The sequence below is a fragment of the Macaca mulatta genome, chromosome X (assembly GCF_049350105.2).
Source record: "Macaca mulatta isolate MMU2019108-1 chromosome X, T2T-MMU8v2.0, whole genome shotgun sequence".
Taxonomy (NCBI): domain Eukaryota; kingdom Metazoa; phylum Chordata; class Mammalia; order Primates; family Cercopithecidae; genus Macaca; species Macaca mulatta.
The window spans coordinates 7,438,269-7,465,160 of NC_133426.1; the positions used below are offsets into that span (position 1 = coordinate 7,438,269).

General features: G+C 40.5%; 1 protein-coding gene and 1 long non-coding RNA gene across 10 annotated transcripts in view; one reads left to right on the forward strand and one right to left on the reverse strand.

The window, feature by feature from the left end:
• The window catches only part of PNPLA4 (patatin like phospholipase domain containing 4), a 248,908-nt gene extending 232,212 nt beyond the window's left edge, over positions 1-16,696 (reverse strand). For 8 of the 9 annotated variants that reach the window (XM_015126905.3, XM_028841796.2, XM_077987866.1 and 5 more), the window contains exons 1-5: positions 16,539-16,644; positions 15,184-15,376; positions 11,334-11,428; positions 11,046-11,181; positions 1,373-1,438 (exon numbers count right to left, since the gene is read on the reverse strand). In XM_015126905.3, coding sequence (XP_014982391.1) covers positions 1,373-1,438; positions 11,046-11,181; positions 11,334-11,428; positions 15,184-15,363 — 477 coding nt within the window. In that variant the 5' untranslated portion in view covers positions 15,364-15,376; positions 16,539-16,644. Of the gene's footprint in view, positions 1-1,372; positions 1,439-11,045; positions 11,182-11,333; positions 11,429-15,183; positions 15,377-16,538 lie in introns of all 9 variants that reach the window. The other variant, NM_001193844.2, reaches the window with a different exon arrangement.
• Positions 16,697-16,756: 60 nt separating this feature from the next.
• LOC114674912 (uncharacterized) overlaps positions 16,757-26,892 on the forward strand; it is a 463,867-nt gene continuing 453,731 nt past the window's right edge. The window contains exon 1 of the long non-coding RNA XR_003726006.2: positions 16,757-18,657. This is a non-coding gene — a long non-coding RNA (uncharacterized LOC114674912). The remainder of the gene's footprint in view (positions 18,658-26,892) is intronic.

Genomic DNA, 26,892 nt, shown 5'->3' on the forward strand with positions numbered 1-26,892 from the left:
TTTGATTATAAAACATATATCTCTGGCATGTGTTAAATAGGTACTATATTTGATTAAAAAATACATATCTCTGGTACATGTTAGACAGATACTCTGATTATAAAATACATATCTCTGGTATGTGCTAAACAGATACCCTATTTGATTATAAAATACATATCTCTGGTATGTGTTAGATATCTACTCTAATTATAAAATATATATCTCTGGAATGTGTTAAATAGGTATAATATTTGATTAAAAGATATATATCTCTAGTACGTGTTAGATAACTCTGATTATAAAATACATATCTCTGGTATATGTGCTAAACAGATACTCTATTTGATTAGAAAATATGTATCTCTGGTATGTGTTAAATAGCTATTCTATTTGATTATAAGATGCATATTTCTGGTATGTGTTAAATAGATACTGCATTTGATTATAAAATGCATATCTCTGGTATGTGCTAAACAGATACTCTATTTGATTAGAAAAATACATATCTCTGGTGTCTGTAAAATAGCTATTGTATTAATTATAAAATGTATGTTTCCATCATATGTTAAATAAACACATTAAACCAAATACTACATTTGGTTATAAAATATATATCTGTGACGTGTGTGAAACAGACACCATATTTGAGAATAAAATGCTCATATTGAACCTGTGTCCACGCAATGGGGGAGCTGCCTCGGATAGAATGGTGAATACTCAAAACAAACTCTGTGTAGATCACAGAAGGAAGCTGGGTCACACTCAGCGCAGACTTTAGGTGCATTCCCATGTCTAAATTTCCCTAAAAGAACTGGCATCCTGTCTTAAGTGCCAGCTCCAAGAGAGGAGCACTCTCCTCAAACAAAATGGGTTTTGGCCTTACAGTGATCAATGTGTCTGGGTAAGTCGAGACCCTTGGAAGGGAGTGGGTCATCCCCTAGCAGAGGGGCTGAGGGCAGGCTGGAAGGAACCCATGCTGCATTGTCTGGGGGAGGACAAGGTGTGGAGCCCTGAAGCCTTTTCTCACCCTGATGGTGGTACAACTCTGCTTAGAAGGGGCTGTGAGTAGGACTTTACTATGTGGGGAAAAAAAATCATTCACTGCTAATAACAACAGCAACAACAGAACATATATATATACACATACACACACATATATATATGATGAAAATAAGAGCATCACAGTCAATCATTCCCATTCACGAGATCTTGATGATAAGTTATCACTGGCCCAGTATTTTTTTTCCTCTTAAAGAGAAACAAAGCTATTTATGAGGAAAAAAACATATAGACTGATTTGAAGCCACCAGAACAATTATAAAATTGGATGCTTCGAGAGAAACATATTAATATGGGGAGGAAGGTAATTCCTCAGTTATAACAAGCTTACCTGCCCTTTGTATTCCACTGGCTTCAGTCCTGCATAAATGGGCACAAAACTGCTGGCTAGGAGGACCTAGATGGATAAAATAAAGCAGCTCATGACTACATGCATGAACATTCAGACAATACAGTTGATGTAGTATTGACTAGCAAAATCTCAATAAATAAGCCCCACAGACTTCAAGTGCAGCACTGCACATAATTACATAAAAGATAATACTTTTAATAACAGAAAAGACTCTACACAGATAGGTACAAGTTGACACACTCAGAATCAATCAACTTCACCTGGATAAAAATCAGCATTTTTATAGTAGACACACAAGTTATTATAAACCAAAATTTAAGGTAAGTCTAAGTTCCTGAGTATGTAAAGGTTATAGAGAAATTATTTGTAATGTTCTATCATATACTGTAAAAACCATGTTACAGTTGCACTCCTACTTTCTGGAGGAACAACGCCCTCTGATTATGACAGGAGAGGTTAGTCCACAGCTCAGAGATGTTCTCATTTATGTCACCAGGATTTGCAAAGGGAATGACATATTTTATGTTCCAATGACGTGGTCAGGATATGTAATGGAACCCTGGCAAGCAGTGACATCAATTATGCTTTAGCTCCCATTTAAAAAGTTGAAAAAGATTGTCATTTAGGCAATTACCATTCCATACATCATAAGAAGTTGGGCTCTGATAGCTTTTCTGAAATGTAAATGTTTTATTTTGCTGTGTAGTTTCCAAATCACTAGTGTTCTATTTGAAAACATACAGCATTAGATACTGAATATTTTTTAAGCTATAATCTTTCAACTGATAAGTGAAAGACTCTGGCTGTTTGTTGTCAAAGATTTCATGAGACTTTTTTTTTCATCATACATTATTCAGAAATGGATTATGGCTCAAATGCTGACTTGCAGATCATCCATTTACAATTATTTAGAACTCAAAAGGCATTTCCTCTAAAAATCAATGTTATAGGTATGGTTTTTGGGTCAGCTCTCAAAAGCCTATTTATTCTGAATGGCAACTAAATTACAGATTCAGTCAGCAGCATAACAATTTCCATAGGAAAATCCTCTTTTGAGCTGCAACCCGACACAGCTGGAACCTACTCTTGCCATTTTTATTTCTGCACCATGTACAGGGAACTTCTATAGCTTTCTTATGCAGTGGTTCTTCCTTGGACATGTCTCCTGTTTCCTCATTACCAAAAACCCCACTGAAAGGACAGGGACTTGTGTCTCTCCTGGTATGTCCAGCCCTTGGCAGAGCTCGTACTCAACAAACATCTGTTGGGTATTTCTCTCCCTTCTCTGTGATGTGAATGGACCCAACACTCCTCCACCTACCTCAATAGTGGGACTAAAGAAGGTTGCCCAGTGCTGTTGGTGGCATGCTGGTTGCAAAGGCACAGGCCTGGTTGTAACAGCTCCTATAGCAACAGGCTCCTGACAAATGCCCAAAGAAGTTTCTGGGGCCTCAGGTTTCAGCAGTGGCAAATTCAAGGATAACAGCACAACACAGGGACTCCAGCAGGAAAGAAGGTAAGAAATAGCCATGTGTGAAAGGGTTCTGTTGCACCATGCTGGCACTAGGTGCCAGAACCAGCTATATAATTTATGGGTCCTGTCCAAAATAAAATAAATGCAGGGCCCCTTGTTCATAAAGTATGGAGAATATTGAGATGTTGGCAGCAGAGCATTAAACCAATGGTGAGGCCCTTTGGATAGTGGAGCCATGTGCAAATGCACAGGTCATACACTCATGAAGTAGACTTTGCCTCAAATATACTGTCTAATTTAATTATTTCTTGGCCCTGTCTCAAAAAGATAAAGTTGCTCAAAGATCTCTCTGCTAATACATGGTTGAGACTGCCCCCGGCACCAATTTATTTTAATATAAAATGTATATTTTACCAGAGCCAACATAAACATTTCAGATTTCTCACAATGAGTCTTTTTTTCATCTTTTGGTCAATTTTATACACATCTATCTCAATCGCTTGTTTATTGAAAGAGTGAAAGCACGCTAGTTTGCAGCACTGTTTCTCAAAGGAAAGCAGGCACTTGTATTTATTTTTTATGTGCTTGTTTATTTATTTATTACAAGGCATAATAATAACCTCACACAAGGTCTGTCAACCTTCTACAAAATGTCATTGCGGACATGCCCGCATCACGACATTCTTCTCAAAATCTCAACTTTAAATGGCCCACATAATGCAATACTGTGACATTACAGCAATCATGCTTCCTTCACAAAGAGGCAAAGCAGGAGTGAGTAGCACCTTGGGTGATTTGGTGAAGATCACTTAATAAATCAATAGGAGAGAGAGGACAGAAAGCAGGCATCTTCAACTCCAACCTTCTCAGCCCACTGGTAGCAATAACATCATTGGCTTCAGAGAAAGGTTGTTTACGGTTAAGGTAACTGCATTCACCCTAACTAAACCCAGCCTTATCAGCAATTGGCTACACTTTTAAAAAAATAATCACAGACCCTAGGTATGTTTTGCAAGCACAATGTAGCTATTTAATGAACTTATTCAGCAAATGCCACACCACAAAGCAATAACTAGAGCAATTTGTGGATAGCACACATATTGTGAAATTACAGTACTTAGAGGTCTTTAAAGAACCAAAAACACTCCATAAATATAATGATTTATTTCATTATTCTGCAGAGAGACATGTGAACTGCAAAAAAATCACTAACCTTAGAATTACGGTTTGTTTTATTTTCTTTTCCCCCGTGTCAAAGTAAAATGTAGAGTTCACAAGTTAATGCTTGGAACTATTTTGAGATATTTTGATGAAAAATGCTATCCAATTACTTTCCTACAGATAATAACAGTAAGAATCCTCCTGAATGATATGAAAAGTGCAGTGAACTGGAAAATACTTGTCACTCCTCCAAATAAATGTATTTGTTTTTGTCATAGCTGACTCTCCCTTTATATGGACTGATGATTTGTATATCAAACCAAGTTTAGTGGGGAAATTAGCTTTAGATAGTTAAGAGCTAAGTAGCTTTTCTTATTTGTAGTCAGCTTACTGCCATTTTATTGCAGGCAAATAGGATTTCCTAAGAAAGGAGATAAAGACTGACATTCTAAGGTCATATAATAAAATATTATGCCTAAACATATGCTTTTAGTGTATTTCACCTCACAATATTCCCAGTGAAATTCACCTTGCCAATGAACTTCAACACATCTACAGCACTTGTTCTCAGCTGGGGGTGATTTTACCCCCAGGGACGTTTATCAATGTGTCTGTCATAACCTGGGGTAGAGGGTGGGGGGCGGTGGTGTCCTGCTGGCATCTACTGAACAGAGACCAGGGATGCTGCTCAAATTCTTACAAAGGATAGACAGCTGTCACAAGAAATAACTATCTGGGGAATAATCTGGGTCCCTACTGCCAGGAGTGCAGTGTTTGTGGCTGAGAACGCTGATGTGGAAAGCAGGGGTGTAGTTTTCACACCCTATCACTTGGTACAGCACTTTAAATGTTGGACATATGTGAAACCACCGATTTGTGTTCTTACTAAATACACAATGATAAAAATGAGAGCTAGTGTCTTCCTATAGCAACAGTATAAAACACTGCCAGGTGCACATTCTCGACATGTTCTGATTGACTCTCTTCATTTTGCATTTTATAGAAAAGAGGTGTTTAGAAAATTATGTGGCCTAGCTTCCTTAGGGATTAAATTCTCAACAAGTTTCATTTATGCTTAAAGTTTACTGTGGACTTTAATGAGACTCTAACTGTTTATACAGAACCTGCTGGTATAGTTGAAATTCAAAGACAGATTCAAATTTATCTTCCTCAGTTTTTCCAAGATAATGACCAATCTCAAATTCAGTTCTTATTTCACCTTCACAAGGCTAAATGTGAGAGGATCTTGTTAAGAGCATTCTCACACATGCGAAGAAATTCAGGACATCACTGCAATAGAGACAGGGCAGAATTTTCTCAAGATGGCCAGGGACACTACTGCGCAGGAAAGGCTTCCTGGGTACCTCTATCCTACAGCATTCACACGTGTCAAAAGACCCTTTTGGAAAACACTTGTGTATCAGTCTTAAACATGAAGAATTCAATGATTCGTACCAATTCAGGGAAGTAGTGGAACTCCACCACGTCACTGCACTGTTAATTTTTTTTTTACACATCATTTTAGCTCAGCCATGGAGGTTGCATATGACTTTCTTTTAACCTAGGGGCTCACCTCCCTAGTTATGCTTTGCTGAAGGCTAACATTAAAATGTGTTTGGATTTCCTAGTTGCATGCATGCTTCTAAAGAAAAACAGCCCACAACAAAATCTGGAACTCGAAATGAATGAGTTGGTATGCAAAATGCGCACACTTGACACTCGGGGGATACTCTGTAGAGCGGCACACCAGGAGAGGAATCAGGAAGGAATCATGCAAAATAATGAACAGTATGAAGAGATGGATGTCTGGAGAGTGGAGGCACTTGAAGGTGACCATGCACATCTGGTATGTACTTAAGAGTTGATGAAATACTTTCATACATACTTCATTTGGCCTTGTTCTGAAGGTATCCATCTTAAAGATGAAGAAACCAAGGCTCCAAGAAGTTGAGACTCACCAAAGGTTCCAGAGCCCACCCATGACAGGGTTAGGTGGATGTGTACCACCCCTCCATGACTCTTTTCCATCCCCTAAATTATCTGCATTTGCAGGAACTGATCTCATCTTGGTTTTGATCTGTTGGTGACCCACAGACATAAAGGGTCATCCTTGGAGGGAACATTTTTCTGGGTGTGGCACCCGGAAATCAATCTCTCAGATGGGAAATAAAGATATGATTTTGGAGGGAGGCCTCCTGGGGCTCTGGTTAACTCTATAAAGGGGTCTCCCCTCTGCAGGCTGCCTTTAAGTAGTTGAGCAGCAGACACCATCTGTGTTTCCCTTTGTTAGTACAGTCACTATAAGGGAGGAGCGGAATGGTTGACACCAATAAATTCTGAACAAAGGAATGCCTTAAGGCCTGCATCTGTCTTATAACGGTTTATAAAGTAGAAAAGACTGAGTTAAATCCTCATGAACATAAGATTCAAAATTCTGTGGAAATTCAACTCTAAATAAAATGAAGAGTTGGACCACACAGTCAGCAAGGGTTCCAGGAAAACAATCAACTAGCATTGCAGCTTTCAAACGAGTGATTTTCCATGCCACTACAGGTGAAGCTCATTAAGATAAATTAAGTATGAATCATCATACAAAATTATTTATTTTAAAAAAGAAGGCTTATGATGATGAGCTGTAAAATCAAATGCCTAAAGGTGGCAAGAACTCAGCAGCAACCATTTCCTGAAGTATTACAGATATCAATTAGCACATTGTTCATGAAGACAGGTGATAAGTAAGGGGTTAAAGAATAACATTGATAAGAAAAAGTAAGTCCTATTCAGCCTGAAGAAAAGAAAGTTGTGACTGAACATGGCTTTAAAATATCATGACAGATTCATACAAGGGCGCTGAGCAGGGGTGTGTATGGGTTATTATTTGTTCATTATTTATGAAATATTGGCTCCATTCAGCATGCATAAAGGGCTTTACCATTTAAAACACACTTTCACATGCTTTATCTTATTTATTCTGCACAGTAACACTAGTTAGTATTACTGTGTGAATTATTCCATTTCAGAGATGAGAAAACTGAGACTCAAAAATAATCAGTCCAAGAGGACGACGTCAGGAAACGACAGGCCTAGACATGATCACCAGGACACTCATAAAACAAGTAACCATCCTTGAGGAGATTCAAAAAGACCTCAAAATACACACACACACACACACACTCTCTCTCTCTCTCTCTCTCTCTCTCTCACACACACACATTCTAAGCTACAGGTTTCTAGTTGGATTTTCAGGTATGTAGGCACGCTGTCTGTAACAAACAGCATCAGTCAGCTAGTGGATAATGAAAAACTGGGCATTTTAAAAAAAATTCAACTATTAAGTAGCAGAACAAATGAGTTAATGATAAAAACAGACAGAAAATACAACATGGAGCAAAGTTTAAAGGAGGTGAAAATCATCAGTGTTTAGTATTTCACGCTCTCCCATGCACTTTTCTCTAACTTGAGTTTTAATCAACCTCTCTCTTTCTCTCTGTCTCCCATCCCCTCCATCTAAAGAATATCCAGATACTGGGAAGTAGACTTGTATTAGTTCATTTTCACACTGCTGATAAAGACATACCCGATACTGGGTAAACTATAAAGAAAAAGAGGTTTAATGGCCTTACAATTCCATGTGGCTGGGGAGGCCTCACAATCATGGTGGAAGGTGAAAGGCAGATGTTGTGAGACTTATTCACTACCAGGAGAACAGTATGGGATGGGGAAAACCATCCCCATAATTCAATTATCTCCCACTGGGTCCCTCCCACAATACATGGGAATTATGGGAACTACAATTCAAGGTGAGATTTTGGGGGGGGGGGGGACACAGACAAACCATATCAAGACCCCAGGCTGTGTATTCAGAGCCAGGTGTACCAAGCCCTGGGAGACCTGCAGCTACCCATCATCGAGCTGCTTCAACGCATGGCTTCAGAGCCTCCTGTCTCCACCTAAAGGGAGTGGGGTGACCTTCAGGCAGCCTCCCCAATCCCAACCAAAAAGGTCAGAAGCACCATCCTCCCATGGCACCACCTCAGACAACATTCTCCCACCATCCTCTTCTTTCACCGGAACATATATACTTGATCATGTCCCTACCTGGCAGGGGGGTTACTTTATTTCCCCTCACACTTATTCCTTTCCTACATCATCCCTAGTCTTCCCGCATTGTCACTCTTTTCTGCTAAATTCTTCCTGAGTATTCCAGGCATAAGTTTCACAGTTTAACAGTCACCATCTGCTATCATGGAACTATTCATCCTTCCTTCTTTTTAATTCTGAAAAAGGTTAAAACATCCTCCTAAACACGTAGAATGTTTCTTGTAGAACCCAGAATAAATGTCAATTATTTGATTTTCTCCTTACAAGTATTACACATTTGTGTCAACAATTTCTCTTCTGTTCAATGAACTCAAGTAATTACACGAATTCTCTGAATAGTTATTATCCAAAACAAAGGAACTAGAAAAACATCATGTTTTCTTAACAGCAACAGTTTGCTATTGCCGTTATAACAAATTACCACAAATGTAACTGCTTCAAACAAGACACATGTATTGTCATACAGTCTGAGGGTCCAAAGTCTGGTATGGGTCTCACTGGGAAAATCCAGGTGTCAGCAGGGCTGCGTCTCTTTCTGGAGGCTCTGGGGGAGAATGTGTCTCCTTGCACATTCAGGTGTTAGGAGAATTCAGTTCCACAGGTTACAGGGCAGATGTCCCCTTTTCTTTGCTGGCTGACAGTGGGGAGCTGCTTCCTTAGAAGTCTCTGTGCTCCCCTGGCATGTGGCTCTTACATCTCCAAACCAGCCATGGTACACAGAATCCAGGAAAGGTGTCCAGTTTTCAAGATTCAGGTACTTAGTTTGGGTCCACTTGGATAATACAGGATCATCCTCCTATCTCAGACCTTAAACTTAATCACATCTACAGAATCCCTTTTGACAGGTAAGGTTACATCTGGACAGGTTCTGGGGATTAGGGTAAGGGCAGCTTTGGGTGTCATTCTTCTGTCTGCCACATAAAAGAGATGGATAGGGAGGATGAGCATTTTATCCAGTGTGGGGTAGAGTTAGGTAAGAATGCTAGACGCGTGGACCACAGTCACAGCTGGGCCCCAGCCAGCTATGTGATTTTGCCCGGGTCATAGAGTACGGAGGGCCCAGTTTCTTTCTTTTCTTTTGTTTTAAATCAAGCCAGTGTAACAGATACAACCTTGGTTCATATCCATTCATTTCACACATATTACAGAGTGCCTACACAATGGCTGGCAGTGTGGAAGGTACTGGGCTATAGCAGTGAGCAAACCAGAGAAAGCCCTGCCTCTTGGAGCTTACACTCCGGTGAAGGAGGATGGACAATAAAAGCTAAACAGGACAGCAGTAAAGAGGTATCATGCTAAAGAGTGATACGTAAATCAGGAGGGATGTAGGGAGATCAGGGGCTGAGAGTTCTGTCATTGTAGACAGAGAAGCCAGGGATGGACTCCGTGAGAAAGAGAGATCTGGGGGCAGAATCCCTCTCATTTTATGTCACAAGAGCACATAGTCTGTTCCTAGATAAACACGAAGATGCATGTCTGCCCACTGCAATCCTTATCTGTCTGTATTGGACATTGATGACTTAGGACCACTTAGCATGGGTTGCCCAGCTCTTCCCTTTACACTGTCAAATCTACATAATACTGTAATGAGATTATAGAATAATGTCTTCTTATAAGATAGAAAGACTCTTAACTTGTAAGTGACAGACTGACGTAACAGGGATATTGAGGAAAAATATTCTAACCTATTAAGTGGCCAAGTAATTTTACTTGTCAATTCAACATTTCATTAAGTATTTCAAATGACAGCATCCAAGTATATGGAATTTTACCACTTACTCTCAACCCATTACCTTCCGCTGTATGAAAACATACATTCTCCCTATTACCTGAAGCTTGTTATGATTTGCACTAGAGGGAAAAACAAGAAAAAATTCCAAAAGAAATACACCCTTTCCACCCTACAAATATTCAGTGTATTACCACAGCAGGCACACTGGTATTTGGAAATCAATCAGCTGAAGTATTTCCCAGAGATAATGAATTCTCAACCAACCAACTTTCAAATGTGTTTGGACAGAAAGACATCAAAACAAAATGGAAGAAACAAAACGGAATATTAGATTGAAAAGTTAAGAGACCTGGGTACCAGAAGTGGCTCCCACTGCACGCAGGATAATCTTGGGTACATTGGTACATACATCACATAAAATATTTTCATTCACTTCTCTGTTAAAAACATAAAAGGGATCAGGTGCGGTGGCTCACGCCTGTAATTCCAGCACTTTGGGGGGCCGAGGCGGGCAGATCATTTGAGGTCAGTAGTTCAAGACTGGCCTGGCCAACATGGTGAAACCCTGTCTCTACTAAAAATACAAAAAGTAGGTGGACATGGTGGTACATGCCTGTAATCTCAGCTACTCAGGAGGCTGAGGCAGGAGAATTGCTTGAACCTAGGAGACAGAGGTTGCAATGAGCCAAAAGTGCACCACTGCACTCCAGCCTGGGCAACAGAGCGAGACTCCCTCTCAAAACAAAAACAAAAACAAAAACATAAAAGGGTCACAATAACACCTATCCTAACTGACTTACAGAAGGACTTGAAGGACTGAATAAGAGAGTACATGTTAAAAACCCTACATACACTCCAAAGTATTAGCCACATAGATTTCGGGAATTATTGCTACTAAATTGCATCAGCGACTTGCTTCACATAATCAATGTGAGATCTGAACATTGCAGGAAGACACTGAACAAGTACAGGGAGCTTTTGGATGACAGTGCATCATGAGGCGGCCTCAGGAGGGATCCTGGTGAATACTTTCATCAAACATGTAATTTACTGAGCACTCAACCATCTATCGGGCCTGATAAGAGATACAGATCTAAAGAACATGGTAATGCTCATTACTTTTATATAAAGTATTGAAATCAGCACCTGCTGATTTCTTCAAATAGGAAACATGGCTTTATTACCTTAATGAGGTCCTCCCTGGAGGAAAAAGTGGAGACTAAGTGATTTTCTCTGGTTCTGGTGTTGGTGATGGATACGTGCAGTCGGTTCTGGGCCAGCTCGTGAGCGTTGGGAGGAAGAATCGACTCCATTCCACTTCTAAAGAAAAAGCAATCTGCATCATTCACCTTTAATTACTGAACGCCCTGTAAATATTTTACAAGAGAGAATGCTGAGCTTGCCACAGTTTGTACAGAGAGTCGTCAACATTCTGTCTTCATGTACTTTTGGGCAAAATGTACTCTGTATACCTTAGTTGGGCCATGATGTCATAACCGGGTGTTACTGCCCCAAAAGACTGCCTTCTGATTTCTTCGGCAAACTTGTAGGTAAACTGGTTACATTCCTAAAAAAAGAAAATTAAGAAGTGACCCTATGTGTCATTATTAAAGGTGTGCAAATTCTCCACCTGGCTGGGGCCTCACCCACCACTCTCAGGCCCTTTGCAAGGTATACACTCTCAAAATCCTAATCTTTTTTGTTTTTTCCTTTGTAAAGCACCTTAAATGGCATTTGCCCCATCTGAAAAATCCTTGAAGGCTCAATCTGAATTTTAATTGAGCACATTCTTCAGAAGGTTTCCTCAGTGCAATTAACCTTCTCTCCCACACCTATTTTGTGGTCTCAGCAGCAGTTTGATTACAACCCTGCAATAAAGCTGATTACAAATGACAGCACCAGTGACAGAAATAGGAGTGGTGACGTCTATGGTTTGCACAGACTGAACCAGTCTTCGGAGATTCATCTTGGGCACTGGTATTTTATAAAGTCTTTCAGGGATGCTCTGTCTACCCTGGACTGGGATCCACAGAGGTGACACTGTCAGTTCATCTTCACATCATCCTGCAAGGTGGGTATAACCATCCAACTTGACAGATAAGAAAACAGAGGATTGGAGAGTTCAAGTACCTATCCCAATATCTCACTAAAAATGAGTCTCAGAGCCAGGATTTACACACAAGTCTGTTTTGTATTAAATAATGAATTAATTTGGCAATTAACTGGACACCACGTACTTGGCTAGGCACTGGGACTTGGACAGCACAAGATACAAAGAAACTGTGCTCATGACATTCATAAGTGCCTCCAAGAGCAGGTGACAGAGGGCTATGAGAGCCCCCACGAGGGTGTGTTTGGCTCTCATTTCGTGCAAAAAATAAATAATAACAGGTAAACTAATTTGAGAATGAGGACATCAAGTCTCAAATTCAGGTAAATTATTCAATGTCTTAACATTGCAGAATTTCAGTTAAGTGGCTATATTATTGCAGTGGTCTCTCCTCTCCCCACAAAGATATCCACATTCTAGTCCCTGGAACCTGTGACTAGGAGACCTTTGTTAAAAGGGACTTTGTAGAGCCAATTAAGGACCTTGAGATGAGGAGATAATTCTGGATGACCTGGGTAGGACCAATGTCATCGAAAAGGTTCTTGTAAGGGAAGGAGGGAGGTAGGAGAGACAGAGTTGGAGAGATTTGAAGACGCTGTGCTTATGGCTTTAGAAATCAAGGAAGGGGTCAGGAGCCAAGGAGTCTGGGCACCCTTCAGGAACTGAAAAAGGTAAGGAAATGGATTCTCCCCTGGAGTCTCTGGAGAGAGTGAGCAAGGACATTTTGATTTTAGCTCAGTGAGACCCTTTTAGACTTAAGACCTCCAGAGTTGGAAGATGATAAACACATGCTGTTTTAAGCCACTAAGTTGAAGGTCCTTTGTCAAAGCAGCAACAGGAAATGAATACGGTGTGTGTCAACCTCCAACCTCGTGGGTTGCCAAAGGTTTCCCTCCAATTTGACACCGAGGCTGGGACTTAAACATAAACAGGAATTGGGCAGGGGATGAAGGTGAAAGCAGAGGATAGTAAAAACAACAGCAAGAACAACTCTGAGAGGGGCACAGAGCTGAAATGCATCCCTATGGCGAGCCACAAGTAGGGCTAAGTCACATAGGGCCTTGTGATACAAGCTGAGAAACGTGGGCCACATTATCCTAAGTCAACAGACAGCCTCTGCCCCGGGGGTAATGAGGTGATCAGATATACCTTTGGGTGACATCACTCTAAGTGCTATGAGGTAGGTGGATTGTAGGGAGCTTGAATGGATATAGGCTGCAGGAAGCTCCTGGGTGAGAAATGGGGGTAGCCCCACCAAATGTATGTTCATTCTACTGAGCTAGACTACCCATCTAGCCTATTTCTTTGTACTAATTTTAGTTATATTCAATACTCTCCATAGCCCGGACCAGACTGTAAACTTATTAAAGATGGACTTATTCATCTTTGAGTTCCCCACTGAGTCTAGCATCATGCCTTCCTCGCAAATTGTGAGGGCAGAGGAAAGACTTGCAGCATTGAGCTCTTCCATATCAACGTCTAAATTTGCCTACCACTTAAAACATGCCCTGTATCAGGTGCTCCTCTTAATTATTCATGCATAAGCTCAGAACAAGATTAATTACACACGTATTTGTCACAACAGTAAAAAGCTTGAGGAACTTACATCATCAGCAAGAACCAAGTGAACACGAATCTGAGTAGGTAGAAACATTTGCTAAAAAACACTCAAGGCTATCCTACAGGTAGATTATTTCAGATGCTAAATATAAAGTAACTAAAATAACCTTAAGTCAAAGGGTTACTTTGGCTGAAAAATTATTTTGAACAAGAACAAATGAGGATGCCCTAAGGAAACTAAGAAAATTATTTTCTACCTTCCCATGGGAGAACCAGATAAAGACATATTTTCGTCATACCAGCACCATCAGACAACACAACCCAGTCTCTCATTTAGTACAAAAAATAAATAACAACAGGTAAACTAATCTGAGAAGATGATGGCATCAACTCTCCAATTCAGGTAAATTATTCAATGTCTTAACATGGCAGAATTTCAGTTAAGTATAAGTGGCTGTACTATTGCAGTATTTCCAAATCAGGTTAATTCTAAATCATATAATACATTTTTTAATTTGCTGAGAATTGGAAACCAAGTCTACATAACTCCAAAGCTTAGGATTTGCCAGAGCTCAAGAAAAGACTGCAGTAAAAAGGAAGAAGTAACACCCTGAGAGTCCTCTACTTCAAAAATGAAACACAGTTATGGGAAGGAGGTAGCTTGTAATTCAAAGCATATGAATCTGCTAGTTTAGGGGGAATTTTCCCACCTCATTTATACCTTGCATGGCTTACGGTTCTCATCCTGTTTAATCTCTGCAGTTTTTAAATCACTTTTCTAGTTCCCTGTAAATCAACCATACAAAGACAGGAAGATAAGTGGATTTCTGAATGATTGGCCTCAAATCTAGCTTCCCTTTGATAAGCAGCTCACAAAAGATCTGAAGTGAGATTTTGATGATTAAAATTGCATAGTTTTAGAATTTTAAATGTGACTGAAATTCATTCTTGGTCATGAGGGTGTTAAATTATTATTTCATTATTGTTCAAAGCTGCTAAAGTATGTAACGATTAACAAATATAATATCCTCCAACTACAGAATCCAGCTCTCACAGTCAGCAAATGTTTGATCACTGTCTAGATAGCAGAAAACAGATTTTTAAAACATAGATTGCATTAAATAAAATACTGAATGAAGACTTATTTGTATTACTTCTGGATAAATTGCTTGGAACTCAGAGCTTCCTTTCACTGTGAGAATTAAAAAAGAATTAAATTCCTATACCATCCCACTTAATAGAAACTGCTTGCCCACATTTTAATTTATATGTCTATTTCTACGTAGCAGTGAGTAGAGACTTGTTGCCCACATGTTCAAGGCCTTGAAAACAGGCCCCATGCTCTTCTCATCATAGAAAGAGGAAATATCCTTTGCTTGAAAGGAACAGAGCTGGAATCTTAAGGATAAATAAAAACTCAAGAGTAATATGTCATTTTATTTCCTTATTTCACTATCACGCAAAATAATCTTTTCCACAACCAGAGCACAGATCCCTAATAATTACATCTTAAAAGAAAAGTCCTAATCCTTTCTGTTTCCAAGCAAAGGATTAATTCTCTGCCGTGTTAACTTAGTAGAGTCAATGCTCATGTTTCCCTTTGGGTCTTAATTTCTTGATGAGCAACACAGTCTAAGTTACTACTTAATTACCTCTATTTTTTCTGGTGCTGTTAGCAGAACAGAAGCAACCAAGGATCCCGCAGACGCCCCAGCGAAAGCTTTGACATCCTTCAGAAGTTTTTTGCCATGTCTGCAAAGTGCAGATGCTGCCCCCAAGTGGTAAATGCCCAGAAATCCACACGCTGCAAATGACAGGTTGATGTGCTTCATTCTAGCTGCAGCACTGGCAATACAAAAAGCAAAAATGCTGTAAGTTGGAATAGTTTATCCCACGTACTGTGTAGTCTTATGTTGATCATCGTTCTAAGGCTTTCTTCTAACATCATTCTCTGTTTTAAGCACAGTGGTTTCAATTAATTCTAATTAAACACAAGAATATTTCAAGGAAATCTTTTCTTTCCCTCCTCACCTTGACCCAAGTCTTATACATTAAAAACAAACAAACAAAAACACCCCCAACATTCCACATTTACTCGGTACATAGATTATGCAATCTACGATTTAATTACTTGGCAAGAAACAGATGTATACATTCCAGTTGGCAAGGGCATTCGGTCTTTTCTCTTGACCCTTTGAAACGTTTTGCAGGGTGGGGGCGGCACTACCATTATGAAACAGAAAATTATTAGAGACCGTATCAAATTCCAAATGAACAATACATTTGTTCTTGGTAAGTGTATCAGAAAAGTTTAAATATAGTTCCCTACTCCCCTTCCCCATTTCTATTGAGCACCCATATTTTTATGAACGCCAATACAATCACTCAGTAACGCAATAAGCAATCACTCAACAATGCAATACATTTCTTTGCCAAGTATCTCAAGACTAACTGAGGTCATGACTGGCGAAGGCAATTTAAGGCTCCATGAAATGTCAGCCACGCCACCACTTTATACTTGGAACATATCTAAATAGAAAATTATGTTTTCCTATGCCTCAGTGCGCACTACTTGCCCACGTGAATGCAATTGTGCCTCCACAAGGCTGTCCATTCTGAAGGCCTCAGGGTTTCCTTGGGGGCCCAAGGGCCCCATTCAGGGACCCCAAGATGAGGCACACTGCAGGGCCTCGAAATTAGGGACCTAAGACCGCCTGTTCCTGATGCACCCGGCCAGGCCCTGTGAGGGCAGGAGGCTCGGCCGCCGCAGGCTGCGCTGGCGTCCGCGTAGACTGAATCCCAGTCAATGATCCGGGGGCGAGCCCCAGTTTTGATTCCACTTCTGCAAATGGGGACGGGAAGGGGTTTGGGTGCTCAGCATCCACGCGGCCAGGCCCAGCCAGCACAGGCACAGTGCCCTCCGGCGGCTTAGAGGCAGGCGGGGCCGGGGTGGTCCCCGCATCAGTCCCGCAGGAGCACACCCTTGCTGGGCCCCAGGGCTCCGTACCAATGCAGCCCCGGGACACTTCCGTGTTGAACGAGTCCCTTTAAGCAGATGGCGGGGCCCGACCGTCATTCAACGCCCTTCCGCCATCAAGGTAAAGCTACGCTCTACGCAAGCCGGCCCAAGAAAGTCCTGCGGCAGGGGTTGGTACCGCCTCCCGCGCAGACATGTGACGTCATCGCGCCGACGCAGGCGTCCGCTCGGCCCCGCCTGCTCTATTTAAACTTCTGGATTCAAGATGGCCGCTAGACCGAAGAGTCCTCCCGCGCAGGCAAGACTTACTCGTTTAGAGTCATGTTATCTTCGAGTATCTAGAGAGACATTTTAACCCACACCCTAGAGAGGCGTTGTAATCCCTGCGTATCTTTTAACGCTACTTGGCCCTCACCTGCGAAACTACTGTTCTTTAATAATCCTCATTTTCTGTGCCCCGGAAGTGCCTTCCTCTCTTCGCGTCTGTTTTCCGGAAGTGGTTCTTCTCCCTCTCCACCCTTGCGCCCGCTTGGGCGGTCCAGCTGCCCCTAGTGCCGACCCCAGGGGCTATTTGGCGGCTGAACATTCCGCATTTTTTCAAGGCGTGCCTTTGGTTTTTTTAAGAAGTGCTATCTAAAGGAGAGGCTGGACTATGGCTCTGGGGAACTTTCATATCCTTAGTTGACCTTAGGCTGTGTGACCTTGAGCAGGTAGCATAACCTGAGTTTCCCGCGTGACCTATGTGCAGATTGAGATGATAAAATGAGAGAGCTAAACCGGAAAGCTCTTCCAACATAGCCGGCCGTGAGCAGGTGGCTGTTTTGTCCTCTGGCACCACTGGCTCAGACTTAAGCAGCCTCGCTGACCGCCAAGATTGCATGCCATGCCCACCAAGATTTAAAGGACTCTGATAATTCTTTCTCTCCCCAGTGTTTTCCGTATCTAATCTTAATAAGCAAGCCTGGAGGAATCTCTGACTTGTGAGTGAAGGCTCTCCAGGTGCCCTGGTTTAAGGGCAGAGATTTATTTTCTCTGAGGCTACAAAGGAGCATCTGGGAGATGCGAGAATTCTTCTACCTTTGGCAAAACAGGGAGGAGGGTTGGAGCTCTCCAAGTTGCCTCTGGTTTGAGCTTTTTCTTTCTCTTTTGGTGTGTCGTCTCTGGCCAGCAACACCTGTGAGTCCTTGATTTGGCGATTAGGGAAGATGTTTTTAGTTCACATAACTATTCTTTAGAGAAAATTGATCCTGAAAACACCTTATTGCCTGATCATAGAATGACTGCATTACTCAGAATTCTTTACCTCCACTGGAATTTAGTGAAGGGAATGCCCAACGTACATTAGGAAAATACAGGCACACTCCAGTCCTTAAACCTTCCACAATCCTCTAACTCTTTAAGGTCGAGTGTGATCCTCCCCAGAACTGCATCTTCCAGGAAGTTCATGAGAAAGAAAGGATCCCAGGTCCCATCCCTGATCTCCTGAATCGGCATCTGCATTTTAACAGAATCCTGAAGCAGTGGTCTAACTCCTTTGGTTGTGGTATGGTTTGAATGTATACCTCCAAAATTCACATATTGAAATACTAACCCCCAAGGTATTAGGAGGTGGGGCCTTTGGGAGTTAAGTCATGAGGGTGTAGCCCTCATGAATGGGATTAGTACTCTTAGAAAAGGGACCCCAGAGAGGTCTCTTTCCACCATGTAAGGATAAAAGTACAAGGAGAAGATGGTAGTCTGCAAACTGGAAAAGGGCCCTCCTCAGAACCTGACCATCTTGGCACCTTGATCTCAGACTTCCATCTTCCAGAACTGTGGGAAATAAATTTCTTTTATAAACACTCAGTCAATGCTACTTTATTATAGCAGCCTGAATGGATTAAGACAGGTGGTCTGGTGTAAAGTGATGTGTTGGCATCAGAAGTTTAAGGAGAGACTGGATTCACAGAACCAGAATCTGGGATGCTGTTTACAGAGCAAGTATTTCCTGCATTTGGACACTGTCGGCAGGTCGATTCAGGAGACAGACGAAAACTTTATCACCGGGCAGTCTGGATGAACACCACAACTTTGAGATCTTTCACTTAAAGGAAAGATAAGGGCATCCACTATTTCTACACCTGGCTGGCAGAGTGAGAACTCACCAAGGGTAAGTCTCTTTGGAGCAGCAAAATGCTCCATAATTTAACTCTTAAAATTTTAAACTAGTATTTCTTCCTTACTCCCTTCTGTCTCGTATTGTATCTTCATGTAACTAGTTAAAAGTTGAGCTCCCAGCTGGGTGAGGTGGCATGTGCCTGTAGTCTCAGCCACTCAGGAAGCTGAGGTGGGAGGATTGCTCGAACCTAGGAATTCATCTTCAGCCAGGGCAGTGTAGTGAGACCTCATCTCTAAAGAAAAAACAAAAGACGAAAAAAGTTCAGCTTTGTAATGTAAGGAAGAATATCATATTCATTCACATTTGTCTTTGTCATCTCATCACCAAGCCTAGCACTTGGCATATAGTATATGATCAATAAATATTTGTTTTGGATGTTGGATTTATGTAAATTACCATTGTGATCTGAATATATGGTAATTTAATTGCCCTTTAAGACGTTTTTTTCTGTAATTAATTTGCTTATTTTTGCTCATCTGTTTTCCTTAGTAATTTAGTTTCAAACAGGTTTGTTTATTTAGCCATTTATCATATAATTATTAAGCATCTGTTGTATAGCAAGTGTTACATTGATACAGGTCATACATAGTTGAAAGAATTCAGCCCTTATCAGGGATGCAGAGTCCAGTGGGTAGGGAGACATCTGATGTGTAATTACAGAAGTGTGATGATGTGGTATTGCAAAGCCATACACAGATGCTCTGGTTGTGCACACCAGCTACGGAGTAGGAAACCTTTAGCTCCGGGAGGTGCCTGCAGTAGCACCCAGCACAGAAACAAAATGCCCCACCTTTCCTCTCCAGTGCTCCCTCCCAGGAGGTTTTATTCTGTATCCCATACGGGAGGAGAGGTGGACATGGATAAGGGATGCTTGTCCACAGCTCTGCTCCAGGGAAAGGACCATATCTCAGAATCTTTGAGTCTGATCAGTTCTTTCAGTCTACTCTCCTTGTCGTGTTATTTCATTTTCCAGTCTTGGCTTTTATTTTTTCCTGTTTTGTTTTTTTTTTTTTGAGACAGAGTTTTGCTCTTGCTGCCCAGGCTAGAGTGCAATGGCGCCATCTCGGCTCACCGCAACCTTTGCCTTCCGGGTTTAAGCGATTCTCCTGCCTCAGTTTCCTGAGTAGCTGGGATTACAGGCATGTGCCACCACGCCCTGCTAACTTTGTATTTTTAGTAGAGACATGTTGGTCAGGCTGGTCTCGAACTCCCGACCTCAGGTGATCTGCCCGCCTCGGTCTCCCAAAGTGCTGGAATTACAGGCGTGAGCCACCGTGCTGGCCGGCATCTTAACACCTTAATACCTCTTGTCGATCAACGTTACAAGTGATTTGATTTTTTTTTTAAAAAAACAAATCTCTCGTCATGTGTATTCAATATGCTTAGTTTATTCTGCCTTCTGCTTGATAACTGCTCTTCTTTGTCACTTCCTCCCCATATCTTGCAAACTGATCCCAATGAACTGTGCAGCTTAGGTACGTGCACTTTAATTTCAGGGGAGTGTGACCACACTGCTGGAGCACTGCCCTTTCCATGGGGGCTTCACAGTAATAACTCAAGATAACATGCCCTCTCTGCCTAGTTTAAGCAATATCTTGTCTTGAGACCACCGTGGAGTTCAGAGAAAGGAACTTTTGCAATCTTGGAGTGGAACTCCCCATCCGAAACCATGGAAAGAGGGGCTACGTCTTTCCCATAGATCACCATCTCTAGGAACACAGTGAGGGAATAGATGAAAAAGGTCAGTGTTAATGCCACTATGTGGAGGGAGCCAGCCTGACGACAGAGGCAGCTTAGCTGGATCCAGAGCTGAGAATGAGGTAGAGAGAGACACAGAGAGAGAGAGAGAGAGAGAGACAGACAGAGACAGACAGGCACCTAGGTATGGTTGCAACTCTTGAACCTGTGGATGCAAATGTAATATTATACATTGAACTGAAAAATAGAGATGGTAAGGATTTCCTGAGTATTTCTGTTATTGTATTAGAATTCCTTAATTACAGTGCTTGTAACTGGTATTCTAGATAAGTATAAGATACAGCAGATAAGCTTTCAAAGGTTTCATGCATAAACAATACATTTTATATTCCTGACTCGCTTTCCCCACTACACCTACGCTTTTATATTTGTTTCGTTAGCATTGAGTTTGTAAAGCTTGCAAACCAAACCATTCTTACTAATATAAGTGCTTTCTACATTTCACATGGCTGTTTTCCATTAGAAATATGCTATAAAAACTGACTGCTTAAAGGAACAGTGGGTAAATTCTTTCTAAATGTGATGATATATTTTCAAAAAATAGGAATTTTATATATATACTATATTATATATATTACATTATTACATATTTCTGTTATACATATGTTTAGATATTCATATAAAACAAAGTAAGACTTTTCTTTGATAACATTTGTGTTTTAGTCTGTTCAGACTGCTATAACAAAATACCCAAAACTGGGTGGCTTATAAACAATAGAAATGTGTTTCTCACAGTTCTAGAAGATGAATGTTCCAAGATAAGTCACTAGCAGATGGTGTGTGTTGAGTCCCTATTTCCTAGTTCGTAGATGACACCTTTTTGCCCTGTCCTCACATAGTGGAAGGGGCAAGGGAGCTCTATGTGACCACTTTGATAAGGGCACTAAACCCATTCATGAGGCTCCACTCTCAGGACCTCCTCCCCTCCCAAACACCCCACATCCGAACACCATCACCGTGGGGGATAGGATTCAACAAATACATTTTTGGGATGGGACACAAACATTCAGACCGTAACAATCTGAAAACATAATTCAAAATAGCCATCCTTTAGAAGTATAATTTATTTATGACTCAGTATATCTGATAATATATGATAATCTTTAGGTCTTTTAACATGATATTGAAACTAAGTATCAAACTATTTCTATTAAAGAGTAACATTTTAAAAATGTGACATTTATTTTATAAGCTTCATTTTAATTTAATATGTGAAGGGTTCGAAATGTAATATTATGCATTGAGCTGAAAAACAGAGATAGTAAAGCAGGTGAGCTTTCAGAGTTTTCATACTTAAATGATATATTTTATAGAAAACAGGTTCAGATCCTTGATAGCCAGGTGGTGAGTATGTGGTAACAAATGTACACATAATCCTAAATAATTTTTAAAATCCCAATCAAAGAAAACCTGCATTCTCTGCTCTGTGTACTTCATTGCAAAGCAACTGTACAGTGAACATGGCTGCTAGGGGTCCACCAATTGTGCAGACATAAATACTCCTTTCTAGCCTTCAAATATTTTTGTTATCATGGAGCTGATTATTAAGGAAATAATATCAATGTCAAATAAGTAACATTGTTGGGTGACAGGTGGACAGCTTCAGTGCCTTATGCTCCATCAAATTCACCAAAATGCTGTGTTTTAATTTGGACTACAAGATCTAGTCATTATTGGTGCTATTATCAAAATAAACACCCTAACTACTAAAACATTTAATTATCTAATCACCTCATTTCAGAGAGACAAAATAAGGATTTTGGTCTATTCTTTGTTAGTAAAATGCCTTGCTTTCCTGAGCATCCACTCCTATTACTAGAATTTTATTAATATTTACTACACTTATTGCTGCCCACTCCTTGCCAGTCCTTTGTAAACACTGTCTCATATCACTTGTACAATGTCGAAAGATAGAAATATATGGGCCAGGTGCGGTGGCTCACGGTTGTAATCCTAGCACTTTGGGAGGCCAAGGCAGGTGAATCACCTGAGGTTGGGAATTCAAGACCAGCCTGACCAACATGGAGAAACCCCGTCTCTACTAAAAATACAAAATTAGCCGGGCATGGTGGCATGTGTCTATAATCCCAGCTACTCAGGAGGCTGAGGCAGGAGAATCTCTTGAACCCGGGAAGTGGAGCTGGTGGTGAGCCGAGATGGCACCATTGCTCTCTAGCCTGGGCAACAAGAGTGAAACTCTGTCTCAAAAAAAAAAAAAAAAGTTAGAAATATATAATAGATGACCCCCCAAAAAAGAGAAATATATAATAGATTAAAGGTAGCCTTTCTTTATCTTTGCAGAGGTTGTAAAGCCAGGTTGCCCTGCTCTAAAGCCTGTGCACAAATTAGTGAAATACTAAGCTCTTATTATGTGCCAAGCTTTGTGTTACTCGGCTACTATGAGTCTCAGAATCGTTCTTCCTTTAATTCTTTCTAGGGTCAGAATTTGTGATTGGTATTCATATTTGGGTATTTATAATTTGAAAATGGTAAAAGTCTTAATAGATGTTATATATGAGTTTATTTTAGCATTTAAAGAACTTGTTCACGTCTTGAAAAGAAAAGTAAAGCAAGCCTAGCAATTAATTAAAACTACCCTTCTCTATTGGTCATTTGCAGCAGTAACTCTTTTTTATGTCTCCTTTTCCTGGAAGCTATGTCATAAAGTAAGTGATTGTAAAACAAACATAATTTCCATTAGGAGCAATGTTATAAAAGGGGATTATGTTATTGGCTAAGGTCTTAACTACAAATAAATTATGTATCTATTCATTTGTCTTCACGTCTTTGCTGTCATTAGATAAACTTTTTGTCTAATATATGAAAAGAGCTGGGCTAGGCATTAAAAATATATTTTAAAAGAATCTTAAGATAAACTGTTCCTTTAGTTCACTGTATTTTCTTGCTCAAATGTCCTTTCACACTTCTGTGTCCCATTAAGCCCTAGTTTTTCTTCAAGGCCTAAATCAAACTCTACTTGTGGAGTTACAACCACCTCTGTTAATCTTTGCCATACCCTCATCTTTGTTACTATGTGTACATTATTGCTGTAGCATCTCTGACTGTTTATTTCAGTTACAAATATGCTTGCCATTGCTCTTTAGGTTCAGAGTTCATTTGGAGCAGGGACTATGACTTGTACTTTTTGGCTTTCTCCGGCACACAGAAGTTAGCTAAAGCATAGTAAATGAGTAAATGTTTATAATAAGAATCTTTAAACTGGGCTGGGCACAGTGGCTCATGCCTGTGATCCCAGCACTTCGAGAGGCCAAGGTGGGCAGATCACCTGAGGTCAGGAGTTCAAGACCAGCCTGGACAACATGGTGAAACTGCGTCTCTACTTAAAACACAAAAATTAGCCAGGCGTGGTGGCAGTTTCCTGTCATCCCAGCTTCTCGGGAGGCTGAGGCAGGAGAATTGCTAGAATCTGGGAGGTGGAGGTTGCAGTGAGCCGAGATTGCACCATTGCACTCCAGCCTGGGTGACAGAGTGAGACTCCATCTTAAAAAAAAAAAAAAAAAAAAAAAATCTTTAAACTGCATGTTTCAGATATCTAACTAGCTTTAGCAGAGGAAAATATGCTACTTAGAATAATCAAGGAGCTGGAGGTAGTGCTAACTGCAGATATGGCTCGGTCATGCACTCAGTGAATGCTGTTAGGGCCATGTATTAGTCTGTTCTCATGCTGCTATAAAGAAATACCTGAGACTGGGTAATTTATAACGGAAAGAGGTTTAATTGACTCACAGTTCCACATGGCTGGAAGGCCTCAGAAGGGGAAGCAGGCACCTTCTTCACAAGGCAGCAGGAGAGAGAGGAGTGAGTGAAGGGGGAAGAGGTCCTTATAAAACCATCAGATCTCTTGGGAACTCAGTTATTATCATGAGGACAGCATGGGGGAAACTGCCGCTATGATCCAATCACCTCCCTTCCTTGACACATGGGGATTGTGGGTCCCTCCCTCAACAGGTGGGAATTACAATTTGAGATAAGATTTGAGTGGGAACATAGAGCCAAACCATATCAGGTCACCATTTTGCCACTTCCTCTCTATGTTTCTCTTCTTAGTCTCATTCTTCAGGCAGCCCCACATCTTCTTAGCTTATCAGTGGAGAAGTCCTTTTATCATTATCTCCCTCCCAAATTTAGAAAAAGACTCCTGTTGATTCTGTTTTTATTACATGCATGTCCTTGCAATAATCAATGTGAACAGCAAATTATGATACATGATGGTTTGAGCCCATGATGAGATGAGCATGGACTGTGCAGACAGTGGGTAAGTATGAATGGATGCACTGCAAGTCCAGAGACAGTTGGGTGGGGAAGCCCTCCTAGGAAGAGGCCTGGCGGACTTGATCCACCTGCCCACTGCAGTATTTGATAAATATTTGTTGAATTCAGTGAAAGCAAAAAGGCAGCTGTAATCTCATAAAATGGGACAATTTGCTTTACTCATTTTGATACATAAAACTATATGGTACATATCTAATTGGCACACATTCCTTCAAGAATAGGAACACAAGTATGATGTTTACTACAATGAAAAGTTGGTTGCAATATTAGATATATTCAAATTAACAGCATGTTACTTGGCATCAATGTTGTCCAGCATTGAATTAACTATAGGGTTACTTGGGTTCTTTGAATTTCATGGGCTATTTTGGATGTGAGAGGGGGCATAAGACTTGCTCACCAAGTCAGTGTAAATGGATGATGTTTCACTGTGATAAATTTCCCCGTATGGAGCTGTGTTACTTAGAGTGCTGGCAAGAATCTTATTTTACACATAGGATGAAAGTAGATGCTAAGTAAATGTTTGTTTTTGACATTAGTGACAATAATGATAATGCTTTTCTGCCAAAAATTTTTAAGGAGTAGGAGGAGATCCCAAGGTTCTCTCCATCATCTCTTACTTTAGAACATAGCATCATAAGGCATTTTGAAAAAGAGAATAGTCACCATTTAGTGGACATCTTTTAAGGTATCATATTTTGTGTTAGAGCCATAAATAAATATGCTATTGACATAAACTTTCAAAAATGTTCTTTACAACAACTTCACTAAATTTCTAACAAAAGTAACATAATATCCCAAACTATACAGATACATTCCCTATTCCGAAGACTACAAAAAGAATAGGTAAAATGGATCAGGCGTCTGAGCTAGAAATTACAATGAAATTCCGAAAGGGCCCTGGCTGACATGTAGAAGGTGGCTCTGGTTTCAAGCTCTCTTATTATGACTTGACTTCTCAGAAAACCAGCAGAGAAGTAGGGGGATAATAGAACCCAATAACATGTGGGATAATATTTGTTGTATTGTATGAATTGATTCTATCATTCCTGGGGAAAAAATTCCCAAGTTCTAATGAACTGTCATTGATTCCTGTAAGCAGCTAAATTTAAAATAATGAAAACACAGAATTCACACTCTGTGAAGGAAAGAGATGGCAAGTTCAAAGTCATTCCAACAGTATTAATTACATGGGAAAGCCTATCCCCAAGTATACCCACCTAAGATATGTTTTGCATTTTTAAAATTCCCAGATGGAAGCTGGAGAGTCCTATTTATATTGTCCTTTTAAGCACCAAGCTTTCTTTCCTATATTTTATTCTCTCTCCTCATCTTGAGGGAGCATGATCCCACTCTTACGATGCGTTAGAAATGTCATATTAAGACAGTAAACCTTTTATAATATAAACATTTGAGTAGCCACATAGCACCTTCACATCTCACTTAAAAAGCAACAGTAGAAGCCGGGCACCGTGGCTCACGCCTGTAATTGCAGCACTTTGGAAGGCTGAGGCGGGCAGATCACTTGAGATCAGGAGTTCAAGACCAGCCTGGCCATCATGGTGAAACCCCATCTCTACTAAAAATAAAAAAAAATTAGCTGGGCATAGTGGCAGGTGCCCGTAATCCCAGCTACTTGGGAGGCTGAGGCAGGAGAATCGCTTGAACCCAGGAGGTGGAGGTTGCAGTGAGCCGAGATCGCTCCTCTGCACTTCAGCCCGAGCGACAGAGTGAGACTCCGTCTCAAAAACAAAACAAAACAAGACAAAAAACAAAAAGCAACTGTAAGAAGCAGAACACACCATAAATATACCATAAGGTTAAGGTTCTTCTAAAGGCTCTTTATCATTCTGGAATTTGGTTTTCCTGTATCTTCATGTATATCTACACCAAACTTTAGAAAATTCACTGAGCACCAAAGATGAGGACATTTTTCTAGTTTTATCGGATAAAATAATTCAGATTCTGTAGGGTATAGAAACATTTATAAGATAATATTTTAAAGAGGACTGAGCTTCATTTCACCATTCTGTGAACCTAGGCAAAAGTTACATTCACTTCTGTTGGAAAAGAAACTGAAATGACATTTTTGCTTAATTGTTAAAAGAGAAATACCTTCTGTTAATGCGGACAAACACATTGGTTCAATGACCCCAATTTTACTTATACTTAACA